The 14920-nt window shown below is 36.9% G+C and overlaps 2 protein-coding genes and 2 long non-coding RNA genes across 8 annotated transcripts; 3 read left to right on the top strand and 1 right to left on the bottom strand.

Annotated features, from left to right (window-relative positions):
• The first annotated feature begins 4 nt into the window (after positions 1-4).
• LOC126790588 (uncharacterized) lies at positions 5-5033 on the top strand. Its single transcript, XR_007671751.1, has 3 exons — positions 5-180; positions 4215-4473; positions 4895-5033. It is a non-coding gene; the product is annotated as an uncharacterized LOC126790588 (long non-coding RNA).
• LOC126790585 (putative E3 ubiquitin-protein ligase LIN-1) lies at positions 340-7394 on the bottom strand. Of its 5 annotated transcripts, none has more exons than XM_050516888.1 (17): positions 6339-7391; positions 5983-6055; positions 5538-5804; positions 5347-5405; positions 4092-5216; positions 3444-3585; positions 3075-3323; positions 2686-2980; positions 2342-2463; positions 2015-2137; positions 1612-1743; positions 1401-1523; positions 1122-1232; positions 901-1047; positions 706-831; positions 506-622; positions 340-396 (listed from the first exon to the last, which is right to left on the bottom strand). In XM_050516888.1, exons 1-17 carry the CDS (start codon positions 7181-7183, stop codon positions 379-381), a joined length of 4074 nt encoding a protein of 1357 aa, XP_050372845.1. In that variant the 5' UTR covers positions 7184-7391; the 3' UTR covers positions 340-378. The 5 variants fall into 5 exon arrangements, with proteins under 5 accessions (XP_050372845.1, XP_050372846.1, XP_050372847.1 ...); XM_050516889.1 differs by having other exon boundaries at positions 3075-3320; XM_050516890.1 differs by having other exon boundaries at positions 2015-2134; positions 6339-7390.
• Positions 6763-7931, top strand: LOC126790587 (uncharacterized). The gene is made up of 2 exons (XR_007671750.1): positions 6763-6911; positions 7652-7931. It is a non-coding gene; the product is annotated as an uncharacterized LOC126790587 (long non-coding RNA).
• Positions 7932-13412: 5481 nt separating this feature from the next.
• On the top strand, positions 13413-14420 carry LOC126791477 (uncharacterized). The gene has a single exon (XM_050517936.1). It carries the CDS (start codon positions 13788-13790, stop codon positions 14148-14150), a length of 363 nt encoding a protein of 120 aa, XP_050373893.1. The 5' UTR covers positions 13413-13787; the 3' UTR covers positions 14151-14420.
• Positions 14421-14920: the final 500 nt, after the last annotated feature.

The following is a 14920-nucleotide window of genomic DNA, read 5'->3' as shown; positions in this document are numbered from 1 at the left end:
ACTCAAAGCGAGTATCTTTGCTCTCTCTCTCTCTCTCTCTTCCACATTTTTGAATGTTCTTTCTGGGATGGTTTGATTCTCTCATCTCAGAAAGCGCGCAACTTGGTGCGGTGCGACGGCGTCGTTTATCCTTTTTGGATTTACAGATGTGCGATTAGTACGGGAGATTCGGATTGTACGGTTAGACCGTTGGGTTTTTTATTTGAAGCTATTTATAAATTGTGATACACGAGGACATGGCATTGGTGTCCCTATACAAATAATCTCATCTCTGTATTGCCCCAGTAGCTCTTCTTTACATACCTTGCAAAGGTTTCTATATTTTTATATTACACATCGCCCATCCTTGTTGACTTGACTGGTTGTTGAAACTTGGTGCTACAGAGGGATCCATCCCTGTTTTAGTTTCAAAATTATCGGAAAAATTAGGATTTATATCATTGCATATATCATAATGTAGCAGCTGTATTTGTTGAGGTGTTAGATGTTTGAGTAATGAACAAACCTTGATTAGGCCGGCCTCGGTACCACATAAGATAATGTCATTGGCTGTGAGGATACTCGTGATCCGGCTGCCTGCTGAAATTCTCCCCACTTTCTGTTGTGTCCCTCTTAGCCATATCTGGAATTCGTAGAATTTGCTCATGAGTTTTGGGGCTTAGTAATATTGTTGTTGTTGTTGTTTATGTGACAAGCTAAGCTTACCTGGATGCTGTTTGTCGATGAGCTGCAGTTGAGGTATATGAAGTCTTCTGTTATTCCCACTGCCATCACCTTTTCTCTTTTACCGGTTTTAAGTGACATTTGGGGTGTGCCGTGTCTTTTCCATTCCTGCACACTCTCTTCAATCAGTGGGAGCCTTTTCTCTTTTAGAATGAGATTCTAAGTGTATTTCCTTACCTTCAAGTTTGAACCTTCCACGGTTGAACTTGCACTGTAAAGCCAATCTTTATAAGTGACAACTGCATTTATGGGTCTCCGTCTCAGGTTCCAAAATTTTGCTGCTGATTTGATCTCTTGTGCTCGATTGCTTGTTGTAGACAACTCCTGAAAACAGTGAGAATGTGAGATATCACCTAATGCTGTTTAAATTTGTGCTCGAGTTCTGATGTTAAAGCAACCTGTATGCTTGAATCCTTGCATCCTGCATAAATCTTTCCCTGAATCACCACCATACATTTCACCTTTTTATTTGTGCAAATATCTTTGGCCTTTCTTGACGCATCAAACACCTGGAAAAGGCAGTCATTTCTAGTTAATTTTTTTTTGTTGATCCTAAGTTGCCATGTTTTAGTCTTAGTCCAAAGGACAGCTGAAGTTTTAGGTTCCTGTTCTTCAGGTATAAGTGTATAACTTATAGACGTCATTTCCAATAGCGGAAAACAACCATCCTGATTTACCTTAATCCCATGGCTGCGCGTTAATGCAAATATCATGTCCCCACATGTATTCAGATGCCGAATTGGTTCCTTGGTTTCTATCACCTCAGTGCACTCCATTTTTTTGTGGACCACTTGCCAGACCTGTAGAATTAGGTTGCAGTTTCTCATAGCTACTTATGTGTTCATGGTGAAGAAAAGAGAGCGTTCCTGCACTATAGTTTTTCCATACCCTGATAGTTTTGTCCAGTGATCCACTCAAAAGGCTGTCCTTGGATTCAAGAAGTGAAAAACATGTGACTGCCTTTTTGTGCTCCTTCATGTCCCATACAAGTGAGGCTGATTGTCCTTTTATGTTCCAGACCTATTTGATGCATCCATATGCATTAGTTTAGATTCTTAAGCCACTCAAAATTAAGTTTTTTGGCTTCCAGCAGCTTGTGGTAAAGGTGCCTCATGCTCCTAATAAGTAACTTTACCCTTCTAGATGCATAACTTAACAATTGAATATGAAAGTAAACTCGTGACCAAAAGCAAGACTACATAATTGCCATTTTCTGTTAGAAAATCATGTACATTATAGACGTGCAATAACCAAAAACAGTTGTGGGATGGACATGATATGTCATCCTTACCTTCACAGAACCATCTGAGTAGCCACCATGAAGAAATCCTTTGTAATACATGAGGGCACGTACTGCTCCACTGAAATTGACTCCAACCTCAAGAATTTGGGTATGAACACAAGATATTCGCTGCTTCACCATGATAATGAATCCAAGAAAACATCAGGTGGTATTTATTTAGTTGCATTTGATACTCAACATAATAAAAGGACAAAAATTAATTAAAAAATAACTAAAAAAAGTTAACTGAATGTTGTGTATGCTTATTTTTTCTTCTAAGGGATTTTAAAATGATTACATATAACCCAAGCTGTTGAGTCAAGGTTGAGTACTTACTGATCGGTTTGGCAGAACGTAATCAGCTACTTTATGTAGCTCTTCTGCCATCCAGGTTACATGTGATAAGCGTCTTAGTGATTCTCTCACTCCTTCCGAGAAATGTGTTAGTTTCTTCATCCCTACATGATGGAATTGCTTAAGTTTGCTTGCAGTAAAGTGAGACTATTCACTCTTATGTTGCTAATTTGAAATTCTTGACATAGGTTATTTTGTTAGAGATATGCTGGAGTATCTTCTGGCTTTTTTTAAAGTAGATTTCTTTTAAAAGTACTCCTCCTATCAGTTGAGTTTCCAACCACTTACATATTTTCTAGATTTTCTGTTCAGTCACAATAACTTACCTTTTCCAGAAGCATAGTTATATATGCAGAGACAGGCTAGAACTCGTTCTTCTAGCTCCATTCCGGGATGCAAAAATTGCTCAACTCCACTAAGTAAGATCTCACAGGCTGAATATCTGATGCTTTCTGGACTCTTTGCAATTTCAAACCCAAGCCATGCTATGGCTATTAGACAGTCCCTAGAAACCTTCCTTGTTGTGCTCTTAAGACCCTTCACTAAAGAATGAAAGACAGGATTCCCAATGTTAATGATGCTTCTGGCAATTTTGCTGCACCATGAGTCTGTGCCAGCATCCTGTAAATTCATGCCATATTCTTTTATTGCTTCATTGTGCTACTATACTGATATGTTTCTGTATTAGATAACAGCATATTTGATTAAAGCTCACCTCTAAGCAATCATCCAGCCAATGTATACCTTTTATCATATTTTTTTGATACAAGGAAGTCACACCTGCCTTTTTAACCAACCATGCTACAGTATATGGTTCCCCTTCCCATGAATATGTTCCACCGAGATTTGATAAGATGAACGCAGATAAGTTCTGTGTGGTGGAACTTTCTTCAGATGCGACTAAGTTGAGAAGAACCTGCATAGCTTCTTCTCTGAATGCACTCTTACAGTAGGAGTTATCCTGCTAATATCCATTACACATGACAATTAAGTCCATTACATACACATCATTTAAATATGCATATTTGTCCATCAAATATTACTACTTGCCTACCTATACATGGTTTCTGAAATAAATACTTACTAGTGTATCTAACTGAAGCAGCAGATTTGCTGCCAAAAGCTGGTATTCAGGTTGCAATTGTTGGACACAAAGCATGAGAGAGTTCATAATGTTTGTGCTTCCTTCTTTTTGCAGCCTCTGCAACAATGCAGTAGCTGATGACCTGAGAAAGTGAAAGTACAATGTTGTAGAAGGATATACGACTATAATTGCTATGAAACTCAAACGCCCGAAGTTACTCGCATTTTAATAAAACCTCGCATGGTATGCCCTTTCTGACAGAAATTACAATATCGATTACCGGTGATCTAAAAAATTCTAGTTACGACTGTTTATTGGGTTCATCATAGTTCTGAAGTTATACATATGTTGCTCTCATGTGATGTGAATGCATGCATGAACAGAGAAATTCAATTTCATGAACTTAAGAGTCCAATAGAATTTTGTCTGTAGACGTATGTATGATGTTATACTTATGTAACTCTCATTTGATGTGAATGCATGAAGGTCTACCAACAAGACCAGAGAAATTGAATTGCATAAACTAAAGAGTGATAGAATTTTGTGTCTCATGACGAAAACCGTGCACTTTTAATTTTGTTCCTAACTTTAAATATTGTCATCATATAACATATTCAGGACATTGGAATTTTAAGCATACTTTCATACCTTGGAGTGCAGAGAACTTCATGAAAAAATTCCAGCGCTATGCACCTGGCATGCTTCATCTTACATTCTAGTAGACGAGAAAATGGAGCCATTGGAGCTAATCCTGATATATATCTTCTGCAGTTACCGTCATACTGTATGCATTTGACAAGAATAGTGGCCCAGGAGATCAATTCTTCAATGTTACTCTCTCTTGCAACATCGAGGAGCCCATGAAGAACTTTGGGATAGCTGATCTCAGCCATGTGCACATTATTTGTGGCATGGTCAAATGAAGATACTAAAACTCCAATAATCATTAGTGATGCTGTCAGCGGTGTTGGCAGTGATGCTGGCCTACCCTTATAACTTTTTGGAGAGCACACGACCCCCAACAATGCAGGTAAAAGTTCTAAAGTCTTAATTTCAGTAGGAGATGGATTCATTAGATAAACCAGTATTGCTGCCTCATGAACATTTCTTTTTAGAGCACTTGCCAAATCTGATAACTGCAGACCTTTCTTCTTGATGTCCTCAATAACTGACTTATTAGCTGCAACAATAGTAGTTAGTATAGACACTGAGACCTTTATCACTTTCTCCTCCTTAGAAGCTGAAATGCCTATGAGCAGTTGATCCAATATCATGTCTTTCAAGACAACACATTTTTCTCCTTTTTTGTTGCATAGTATTTGATATATTGTTGTAACTTCTACAGCATAATCTTCATCCCAATTCCCCAATCCTTCCCAGTGAAATAGTTTTGAAATTGCTTTTTCAGTAATACTCAGTAGTTCACTTTTTGAACTTTTTGTGGACTGTAGGTGAAGTTCAATAGAGCTTTCCTGGCTATGAGAACTATGTTTTTTCCTTGCAACAGTTCTTTGGCGATCCCTTTGGTTGATCCTATAGTTCCGCTGAGATGCACACTCCTTTTGTAGATATGAATTCTGAAGGGTCTTTGATCTTTTATCTCTATGTTCTGAAACTGTTAGTAAACCATTGATGGAATTTGTAAATCTCCTTGAAAGAGTCATAGAATTATTTACTTGAATGACTTTGTTAGGGATGGGATCCTGACAGACTCGTGAAAAAGATAGTGCTTTGCACTCCTGGTCTGATGTGGAACTAGAACCCTGCAGTCTCCTGTACAGGTGAGTGCTTGTAAGTTAGAAAAAATAATGAGGTTCTGATATTAAGTTGTCTAGCAAAAGATAATCAAATAAAAATGGGTAGATGAAATTAAGTGTCACCAATTCTATCATGAATTTCTTACTCGGGAAAATCTGCATCTACACTTGCAGTTCTGGTTGAGCACTCACCTCCATCAACGACCTGCTTCACAAAGAGCTAAGTGAACGTTATGGAATTATAGTTCTTGAAGTAATACTTACTTAACTTACACAGATATCTATATCATAGTCAGAGAGAATATGCATATTCTAGTTTAGATAGTAATGAATAAACCTCTGACTCAATGTCATAAGCTGAATGATGAGAGCATGATTCCACTGAAGTTGGTGAGTCTGATTGAGAGTCATTCAGCACATCTTGGAGTCTTTTAATACTTGAATGCCTCAGGGGCTCTCTAGTTTTAACATTAAGCTCTGTAGCTTGATTAAAGACATTTGTGGGTTTTACATATTCTTCAAGTTCTGAAATGTGGATGGATGTTTTCAGTTCATCTTCTATGAGGATATCTTCTTGAGGGTCAAAATGGTGCACCTTTCCATACTGCATTGAGTGTCATAGCAAACAACTCAAATGAATGAAAAGAAGTTTTGCTCATACAACCTATTTAGAGTATCAAAAATATATGTAACCTTGGAACCTATACAGAAGTTCATAAGAGAATATAAATTTTCAAACTAATGCTATATATGAAATTATGCTAGTATAGGACAGCGCTTACATTCCATTGAGTGTGCAAGCTGTGGTCATGCTCATTTTTATTTGAGTAGTCCAACCTTGTTGATTTCTCATGCCTGTTCAGAAGAAGCAAAATAACTCTTAATAAATCAATACATATCATTGTGAATAATACTTCTACAGTTCTACTCTCTGCTGCATAATCAGTCTTCCATCCTTGAGTTGTGGTAGAAGATGATACATGTTTTCTTGAATTTTCTGCTGTATAGGAGTTGGAGTAATTTGTAGAGGTATAGTATACATTGGTTCAATGGTTGAAATTTGATTGTGATTCTATTTGAGACATCACTCATTGAATTATCATGAATATTGTGACAAACAGTATCTGGAAAAACTTACAGATAATATATTGATTCTTTGTCAGGGGACAAAATGTCACTGTATTTTCCACCTTGACCCTGACGAGTCTCTCCGTATAGCATGACCTTATAATACATCAACCAATCTCTGTATATCCTTGTCATCTGCCTTATTGCTTCATCTTTGTCATTTGACTCCAAGCTCTTACTCGCTCTTATTTCTTGTCTATCAGAACCGGCGCAGGCTGGGAATAAACTTTCATAAAGGTCATGTACAAATTCTGTCTGAACAAGTCTCGGGGAGACCAGCACGGCCTGTAGGAAATGCAATGCAACCTGCCACTCATCCTTTTGGAGTTTTCGAACCACAGAGAGGTAAAAGTATGAGCAACACACCAGATAACTGTTGGAAATTCCAGCTGTGACTCCATCCTCATCAAGCAGCGCAGGCACTTGTAGCATCTGCTCTGCCTTCCTCAGCTGAGCGGCTTTCTCTTCAGGCCATTCAGCGGTAATTGATTCCTCAATGCTGTCAATGCCCCAGTAAAGATTTGATATGACTGACTGGTCAGAGAACTCGAAGAAATCCTGTTTCTGATTTTGAAGCTTGGAGGTACATCTCACCCTTATAGAGTTTCTAGTTTTGGCATTTGCTATGAGTTTGAGAATGCACTGATTGATTGATATGACAACCGCCCGGATGGACTTGAGGTCTAATCTCTCTTGATTATGAGATGAAACCAAAGCAATTGTAGAACAGCTTGCTACAGCTTCCATTGAGTTACCGACAAAGTTGATTTTCATAAGAAAAAAAAAGAGGACATAGTTTTCTGGGATAAGAGAAAGAGAGGGAGAGATATAGATAACGAGAGAGATATAAATCATATTATTGTGTACTAGCAGAAGAACTACCTGTAGAGTCTTGGAGGTTTAGATGAACAACCCCGTGACTTCTGCTCCAGCCAAGGCTTCAATGGGGACCCTTTTTTGTTTGTATTTCTGCTACAGACAAAAAAATGACCGTTGCCAATGGAGGAGGGAAAGATTAGAAAGAAAACAAAGCTAGAGGCTTCACATGTTCTTTAGGTTTTTTCCTATCCATGAGATCACTCATTTTCTTCATGTATTAAAAAATTTCCTACATGACCTGACACTAGAGGTTTCATTCTTTCGTTTTTGACACCATCACAGTTGCAAAGGCTGCTTTGATATGTGTATTTATTTCACATTCTCACACATGTCATTGTGATGATTTCTAGGATTGATAATACTATTGTTTTCGATTGTCTGCTAATAGTTTTTGGAAGTATTAACTTGATCGTCATTCTTAAACTCGGTCATTGGTTATTCTAGGTACTTGCAGGACTTGATAATTGTGCAAGCAAGGACTGCAGATAGCATATTGACCTTCAGAGCATACCACGTTATAGGAGTTGGACCAATCTGATTAGCGAACTAGGGCAGTTTTATTATACTTGCCATTCTGATGTGCCCTCATATTATTTGACCACCTAGATGAAGGGTAAATTTCATCGTGAAGATTACAATGCAGGGTAAATTGGTTTATTTGCAGAAAGAACCTAAACCTGTGTGTACTGGATAATTATATGGAACTGAGGGCAACTATGTTGGAGATGTTGCCTAACTAGCATCTGGGTGATCGTCATTTTCATCTTTGGTTTGTAGGATGAATGCCTGTGATGGTAGAACTGGTGAAGCTGTCATGACAGGGACATTACTAATTGCAGGATTTGCAGCTGCATAACCTCATCTATTATTGATAAGTATTAGAAAGGAAAAGTATGTTTAAGTAGAGACAAATACCAGGTAACATTACCTGCACTACTGGTGCTTAATTTATGTGGCAGATCAAAGAATTTTTATGTCCGAACTAAAATATTGTTTCATAAAAAGAAATGTAACAAGGTTAGTTAAGATTAATGAAAATAGTCAGATTCATGACTTCAATTTATACCAAATTAATATGATTCTAACAGACTTATCATGGATGTGATCTTTGTGAGAATGTTAACAGTAATGTGAATGTTTGAATTTTCATGGGACTGTTGAGTACTAATTAAATCTTCAATCAACAAGTTGTTCAGATTTAGTTTACCAACTTCTTGCACAATACTAGATTGCATATCAAATGATTCGTATCTGTGAAGAGATTGATGTGTAGCTTTAGGAGAGGCCCCCAGTTCAGATAGGATTGGACCATTGTCTGTCACGGGCACGTACAGAATTATAGTTTCACAAAGCGTGTATGCATTTTCAACGTTGATTTAGAGTCACATGCATTGGTCTAATAATTGTTATCCTAATCTGATGTTTCTATGATGCTAATTCATGCTAACTACGGCAATGGAATGAACGAAGAAATGGAAGGACAAAAGTAGTGCCAAAGCAGAAAAGTTTGCATTATGCGCTATTCTCTTACGAGTATTGACATTGTGGAATTCTTCATGAAAAGAATATGTATCCAGCCTGTGTAGGGCACTAAGGTTCCAGAAATTGCAGTGTTTAGCCTCGATCACCAGAAAAAGCCGATTGGGGCCATTGATAAATATTTGTCACCCGATGTACATCACTCCAATACTCTCAAATGAGATCAAGGTGACAAAGTTAAAAGATTATAACCTAAAATATGACTTTAAACATCAAGAGCCCTGACTAATCGATAAAGGAAAATATGAGTTTCCTTTCCACTAAGGGATCTCTTTTTTGAGTATTTTAAATGGATAGCTCATTAACCAACTTTTCGATTACATTTTCACATCTTCACCGTTCAAATTTTAGAGTCTAATGTGTAGATCATCTCTGTAAAATTTCAGCTAAAATTGTGATCGTTAAGATATCAAACTTGGTGAAAACAATGGACGCACCAAATTTGTCAAACCGGAACCGTTCATGTTTATAAGTTTAAATTCCAATTTTGAATGTCTTAAACATCTCCATTTTGGCTGAAATTTTACAGATGTAATCTATACATTAGAATCTAGAAGTTAAACGGTGAAGATTTGAAAATATAATCGAGAAATTGGTCAAGTGACCTATCCCTTTTTTAAACCCAAAAAATGGATCCCTCACTAGAATGGCCATATATATACAGTCTCTATTCAGAGTGAACCTTCATTCTGAAATTACAGAGTGAAGTTCTAATTTTAACATATTTTTCGATCAAATTTTTTCATCACAAATGATTTAATAGGTATGTTATTCAAGATCATCTCTGTAAAGTTTCATCCAATTTGACAATGGTTTGAGCTTTCAAAATTGAGATTTTCATGAACGGTTTACATTGAACAGATTTAATTCGTTCATTGATTTAATCTAATTTCAATACCTTAACGATAACCAAATTGGATGAAATTTTGTAGAGATGATCTTGAATAACATATCTAAATATTAAATCACTTATGATGAAAAAATTTGACTGAAAAGTATGCTAAAATTAGAACTTCACTCTGTAATTTCAGAGTGACAGCTCACTCTGGATATGAACTATATATATACACACACGTTAAGCTACCTAGCTACCGGATTATCACTTCCGGTTCTTGATCATGTAGCTACCGGAGTAATTTGAACTTTGAAATTGATGAGATTCTGCATATCATCTAGCTTACTGTTATACCGTATTATCTAGCGTGCGGAAGGTGTTGTGACTTGTGACTAACTGTTTTATAAAAGATGTATCAGCAAGAGCAACGAGAAATGATAGAAAGTGAAGGGTGTTCGATTAACAGTGTTGAGTTGAAGCAACCAAATAAGTACGAGCGCCTACCCTTATGTTATTCTCATGAACCGAAACCCTATATGAATCCAAGGAAACATGGTTTTTGTATACGATCACTGATCAAAGAGGCCGTACTAGTTCAATATTTTAGCTGCATATAACTTGGCATGATGATCGATATCATGTTGTTGCTGTCGGTGTGAGCTATTGGCTATCTGACAGCAATTTGATGCTATATCTAGCTTAGCTAGGACACCGGCCACCACGTACAATTATTTGGATCCTGTAATACTCAGAGAGTCAGAAAGCATGCATTAGGAGTTTGCGTGGTTGAAGCACTTGTCGTTTCGAATGGTTGGCCATGCACTGTGGGGCATGTGATGATCAGAGATATGTATAGCTAGGGCATGTGCTTTTGGGGCTTGTTTGTCTAATGAGCACGAATATACGTGTGGACGGTGTGGTGATGATCGATCTTGTTCGCAATAATGCTCATGGTCGATTGATCATTACAAATATGTATGTGCTACTTTTGATTAATTTTCTACTAACCATGAGATGGGTCTTAATTACTACTCTTTTGATTACTGCTTTTTGTGAAGGATTTTTGAGAGTATTGATTGAGGAATGGAGGCTATCTAGCGGGCAAGAATCCTTCGTATATTGTGATTGATTCCGTTGATGGCTTAGAATTCTTGCTCGGTGATTTTTCATGGTAAAACAAATGCGCGCTGGTGATTCTTTATGGCGACCTCACTCTCCCCCTATAAATCCTATAAGTATCTACCTTAGCTCCTAATTTCTAAAGTGGAAATTTAGTGTGTTTCAGATCGAAGACTAGAAAGTTTTGGCCTTTGGGTGAAAATCGTGTCATGTAGCACATATCAGATCTACCAATTAGTTTTCTCATGTAGATGAGACACAGAATCCAATATATATACGTACTGGGGGTTGCCACCCAAGAATTCAGGAGGTAAAACCTTGGATTTCAAGGGCCGCTGAGATCGAGCCCGAGACCCACAATGCCTGAATATTGGCCTCTCCTCCACTTTTCTAGAATATTGGACTTTATCATTCATTCAAATGTTCGAGCAATTCTTAGTAGCAGTTTTTTTTTTTCAGAACTCAAATACCGCTCCTTGGATCATTGATTTAAGTGGCTACCTGCTAGTGCAACACAAGATATATCTCTGTGATCTCTTTCATTAACACATACAATTTGAACCAATCATATGACCCGTAAGGGCTTCCTAAATTCACAGCCAACAGTTAAATAATCGCCGCATGAATAGTATGGGTTTAGGTTTAGCTAGGTATTGACATGCATTAAGGATTGGGGATCTGAGAATGTTGCGGAAACAAAAAAGGGTTGGAGATGCAAAACTCGTACGAAAAAATAGGCCTACGAAGTCAGTTTTCATTATGTCATCTAAATCCAGCTTTATTTAACTTTAATATCCGATTTCATTATGTAGAACAGTATAAGCTGACATTTTTCCTGTGTCGGATGAGTATCGCAAGACCCCAATACCCAACTAAGGAAGGAATTGTGAATGTTGAGGAATGAGGATAGAACGCGGTTGGACATTGCACTGAGACAATTCGGCTCTTCATTGGTAGTACTCTCATCGGTTTTGGGCTTTCCTAGCTTGCCCTATCTTTAGACATTTCGTCTTCCCTCAACGCGCAGTTTAAAGGGTAATTAAATTCACATCCAATTTTAAAAATACCTTTAAATTTACATTTTTAATAGATACTTAAAATGTGCTGACTATGATACATTTTATGTCCTAACTTTTATAATATTTATAAATTGCCACTAATTAATTATAACATTAACATTATAAAAATACTTAATTAATGCAATGTCATAAATACCTTAATTATTAGTTTCTTATAATGTTAATTTTTTTTTTGTTTTTTCAATTTAATTATTATGACTAGAATCATGCATTGTTTCTATAAATTTATAACAAAAAAATTTAGGTATGTGAAAGAGAATTTATTATCTATACATAATATGTAATCGTAAATATGATAATATATATATATCATTTAGTTGTGTAAACAAAACTTTTGATTATTAGAGTACGTAACTTGAGTTTCACATAGTTACCTATATATTAGACTCTTATTTTTATTGTACCTATTAGCTAGATTTTATTCTAAATTATACCTATACTTGTGGTATAAATATATATTATTGTGATCATTTTCTTTAGGTTGAACATTAAGTTACTCAAGTCTTGAGTAAATAGTTATAGGTAGTTATTTTGAGAGTAAAAAGTTCTCTCAGGTTTAGACATGAAATAATAACATACCTACCATATAGAGAATAAATAATCACCATATAGCAAAATTATGTACCTTGTAGTACGCATAAACATCAATATTACAACTCTTTTCCCAATTCTTCATCTGCTTCAATCTCCTTCTTTTGTTTCAAAATATTTCTTTAATCAGCTCATACAAACGCATGCAAAAAGTATTATGGATCGAAGGCAAGAAGAAGAGCATAGCATACTTTTTGAAGATTCTAATCAAATTCTCTTTTCATATTTTGAAAGAAATGAAAATTTTGCTCGGAAATATCTAGCTAGCTATCAATCTAGCTATTACAATTGGAATACTTCTATATAGAGCATTATGCAATAAAGTGAGTAATGAAAATATAAAATAAGGTAAGAAATTAAGAATGTAATATTAATGATATATAAAGTTAAATTCAACAAATTTTTAGCTTACTGTTTGAAATTTAAATTGATGCTAAGTTTGAGAAGCACATCATATGTAGCTTTATCCAATTTAAAGGGCAAATTAGTGACACGAAAAATGGAAAATACTATTAATTATAGACATACGCTAAATATGGTAAGTTTGCTTACGTGGAATGGTTGTAAAATGAAGGGAAAAATGCATGAGCTTATTTTAGAAGAGGCTTTGCATTATTGGGTTTATATATAATTTTCTCCCGTTTGGTTTTTGAAACCTGAATGAATTCACGTCGATTTCCTATATATGTATATGTTTGCTTCCCATGGGAACATAGGAAACAGTTGGCCACTTGCCAGCTCGATCTTTCGTCTAAATTAAGTGACCCCTAGCCTATAACGTGGGAACTGCAGTACTCCAATTTCCAAGCTTCATTTCTCAGAACCACATCGAGTAGCTAGCAATGCCATACACATGTCATCATGTGTGGCATACTCGCATGCATCCAGTCACTGTTTGGTACCTTCCTAACTAGGTAACCAAGTAGCAATTTCACATTTCACACCATATTTTGATACCCTGCAGCTCTAGTCCAAAATATTAATTTCTCACACGTACGTTTAGGTCGACAACAATATACAATTTTCACAATTTCTCATCCACCCTCAATAGTCATCCTCCCACACCTATTTTGAATTCCAGATTGAAGAGAGAAAACTCTCTTCTCTCGCCAGTGCTCTCCCTTTCCTTCTTCCTCCATTAAAGCCAAAAGAAAAGGCCAATCCATTTGAATACCCTATTATCTTACTCTCCATTCAAGACCTTAACATATATTTACATCGACCTTTTACAGCCTCTAATAATTTATAAGCACACATCATCATCTTCCAGAATCCAGACAAACGCGTCCAAACTCACCGGCTCTATTTTATAAACCGCCCACTGCTCTAGCTAGCTCCCTCGCTCAACCCTAAAAGCTATTCATTTCATCACCATCAACAAAAGTCAGACCACAACAGAACTCCACAGGCCCCAAAAATGATAGATCAAGACAGACAAGGTGCAGGAGCACCCCATGGAGTTCTACTGGTAGTTGTCGTGGTTCTGGTTATATTCGTTCCCTTCTTTCTCGGGGAACAAGGTGAGGCCATAACTGAAGGCATCGCAGAGCTTCTCAGCCCCATCGGCCTTCTCCTCCTCCCCATCATCCTCCTCCTCACCATCCAGTTCTTGTCATCGCCCCATGGCTCCTTTGTCTCATCTATGTTCTCCACCGGAGAGCCGGACACTATCCACAGGGTCAGTGGCTCTCCGGTGGGCGTCGCATTGTTTCTTCTACTTGTCTTGTTTCTTCTCTACAATCGCATATCGATCTTCGGTGGTGGAGATGACGACGAGTGATTGACATGTACCACGATCGATCTGGGATTTATGTATTTTGTATACTATACTTGGCCACGTACTTTTCATTTCTGTATGAATGTGAGTTAGGGTTTCGTTTGTAATTAGAGTGAATTCCCAGGCTAAGACTGGCACTTCTGGTCCTGGATGATTATAGGAGGATATTTTGGTGATGTATGAATAGTTAGTCGTTGACTGTAGCAACTGTCGGTGCACAAAGTCGCGTGTGACCATTTGCAGTAAACATTTTGTCGACATGGTTAAGTGGTCTCTGATTAATCTTTCACATGGAAGCTCCTTTTTCTTTGGTATCAAATTATTTTCAATGCAATTTCCCCTGTTCTTTGTCTCAAAATTGACCGGTGTATTGATTTTCTTTTCTGATATGAAATGGGGGATCCAATCTTTTGAATCTGAGGAATTAAGTGCCAAATTAAGTGAGCAACGTGATGAAAATAATATAGAAACCTAGGAGCATTTTCTTTAGAATTTTCTTTGGTTCTTTTGAGGACAGATTTTATGAGTGGGATTTGCAATACATATTTTCTTTTGGGAACAAAGAGAATATCTGATGCAGTGGACCAACTCCAAACATGTGCATTGTATAATCTAACAGGTTCTTTATTTCAGCCAGCAAATCTGAGATTCTGAGATCCTGCACTTGTATTTCAGCTTTAAATTAGAAGGCATTAACCCGATCAAACTCAGGTGGAACCATTATTCGGAGTCATTGCTTTGCCTGTAATCAACCCGAATCCATTTTTGCTAAT

This window comes from Argentina anserina, chromosome 4 (assembly GCF_933775445.1).
Source record: "Argentina anserina chromosome 4, drPotAnse1.1, whole genome shotgun sequence".
NCBI classification, from domain to species: Eukaryota; Viridiplantae; Streptophyta; class Magnoliopsida; order Rosales; family Rosaceae; genus Argentina; species Argentina anserina.
Note: the sequence above shows the minus strand (reverse complement) of the source record. Positions and strands in the feature narration are given on the sequence as shown.

Coding starts and splice junctions, on each gene's coding strand:
- LOC126790585 (XM_050516887.1), bottom strand. CDS start 7,183: ATGATTTATATCTCTCTCGTTATCTATATCTCTCCCTCTCTTTCTCTT. Junction 2,981..3,074: donor GGCTGGATGATTGCTTAGAG/GTGAGCTTTAAT, acceptor ATGAATTTACAG/GATGCTGGCACAGACTCATG. Junction 1,048..1,121: donor GCAAGGATTCAAGCATACAG/GTTGCTTTAACA, acceptor CACTGTTTTCAG/GAGTTGTCTACAACAAGCAA.
- LOC126791477 (XM_050517936.1), top strand. CDS start 13,788: ATGATAGATCAAGACAGACAAGGTGCAGGAGCACCCCATGGAGTTCTA.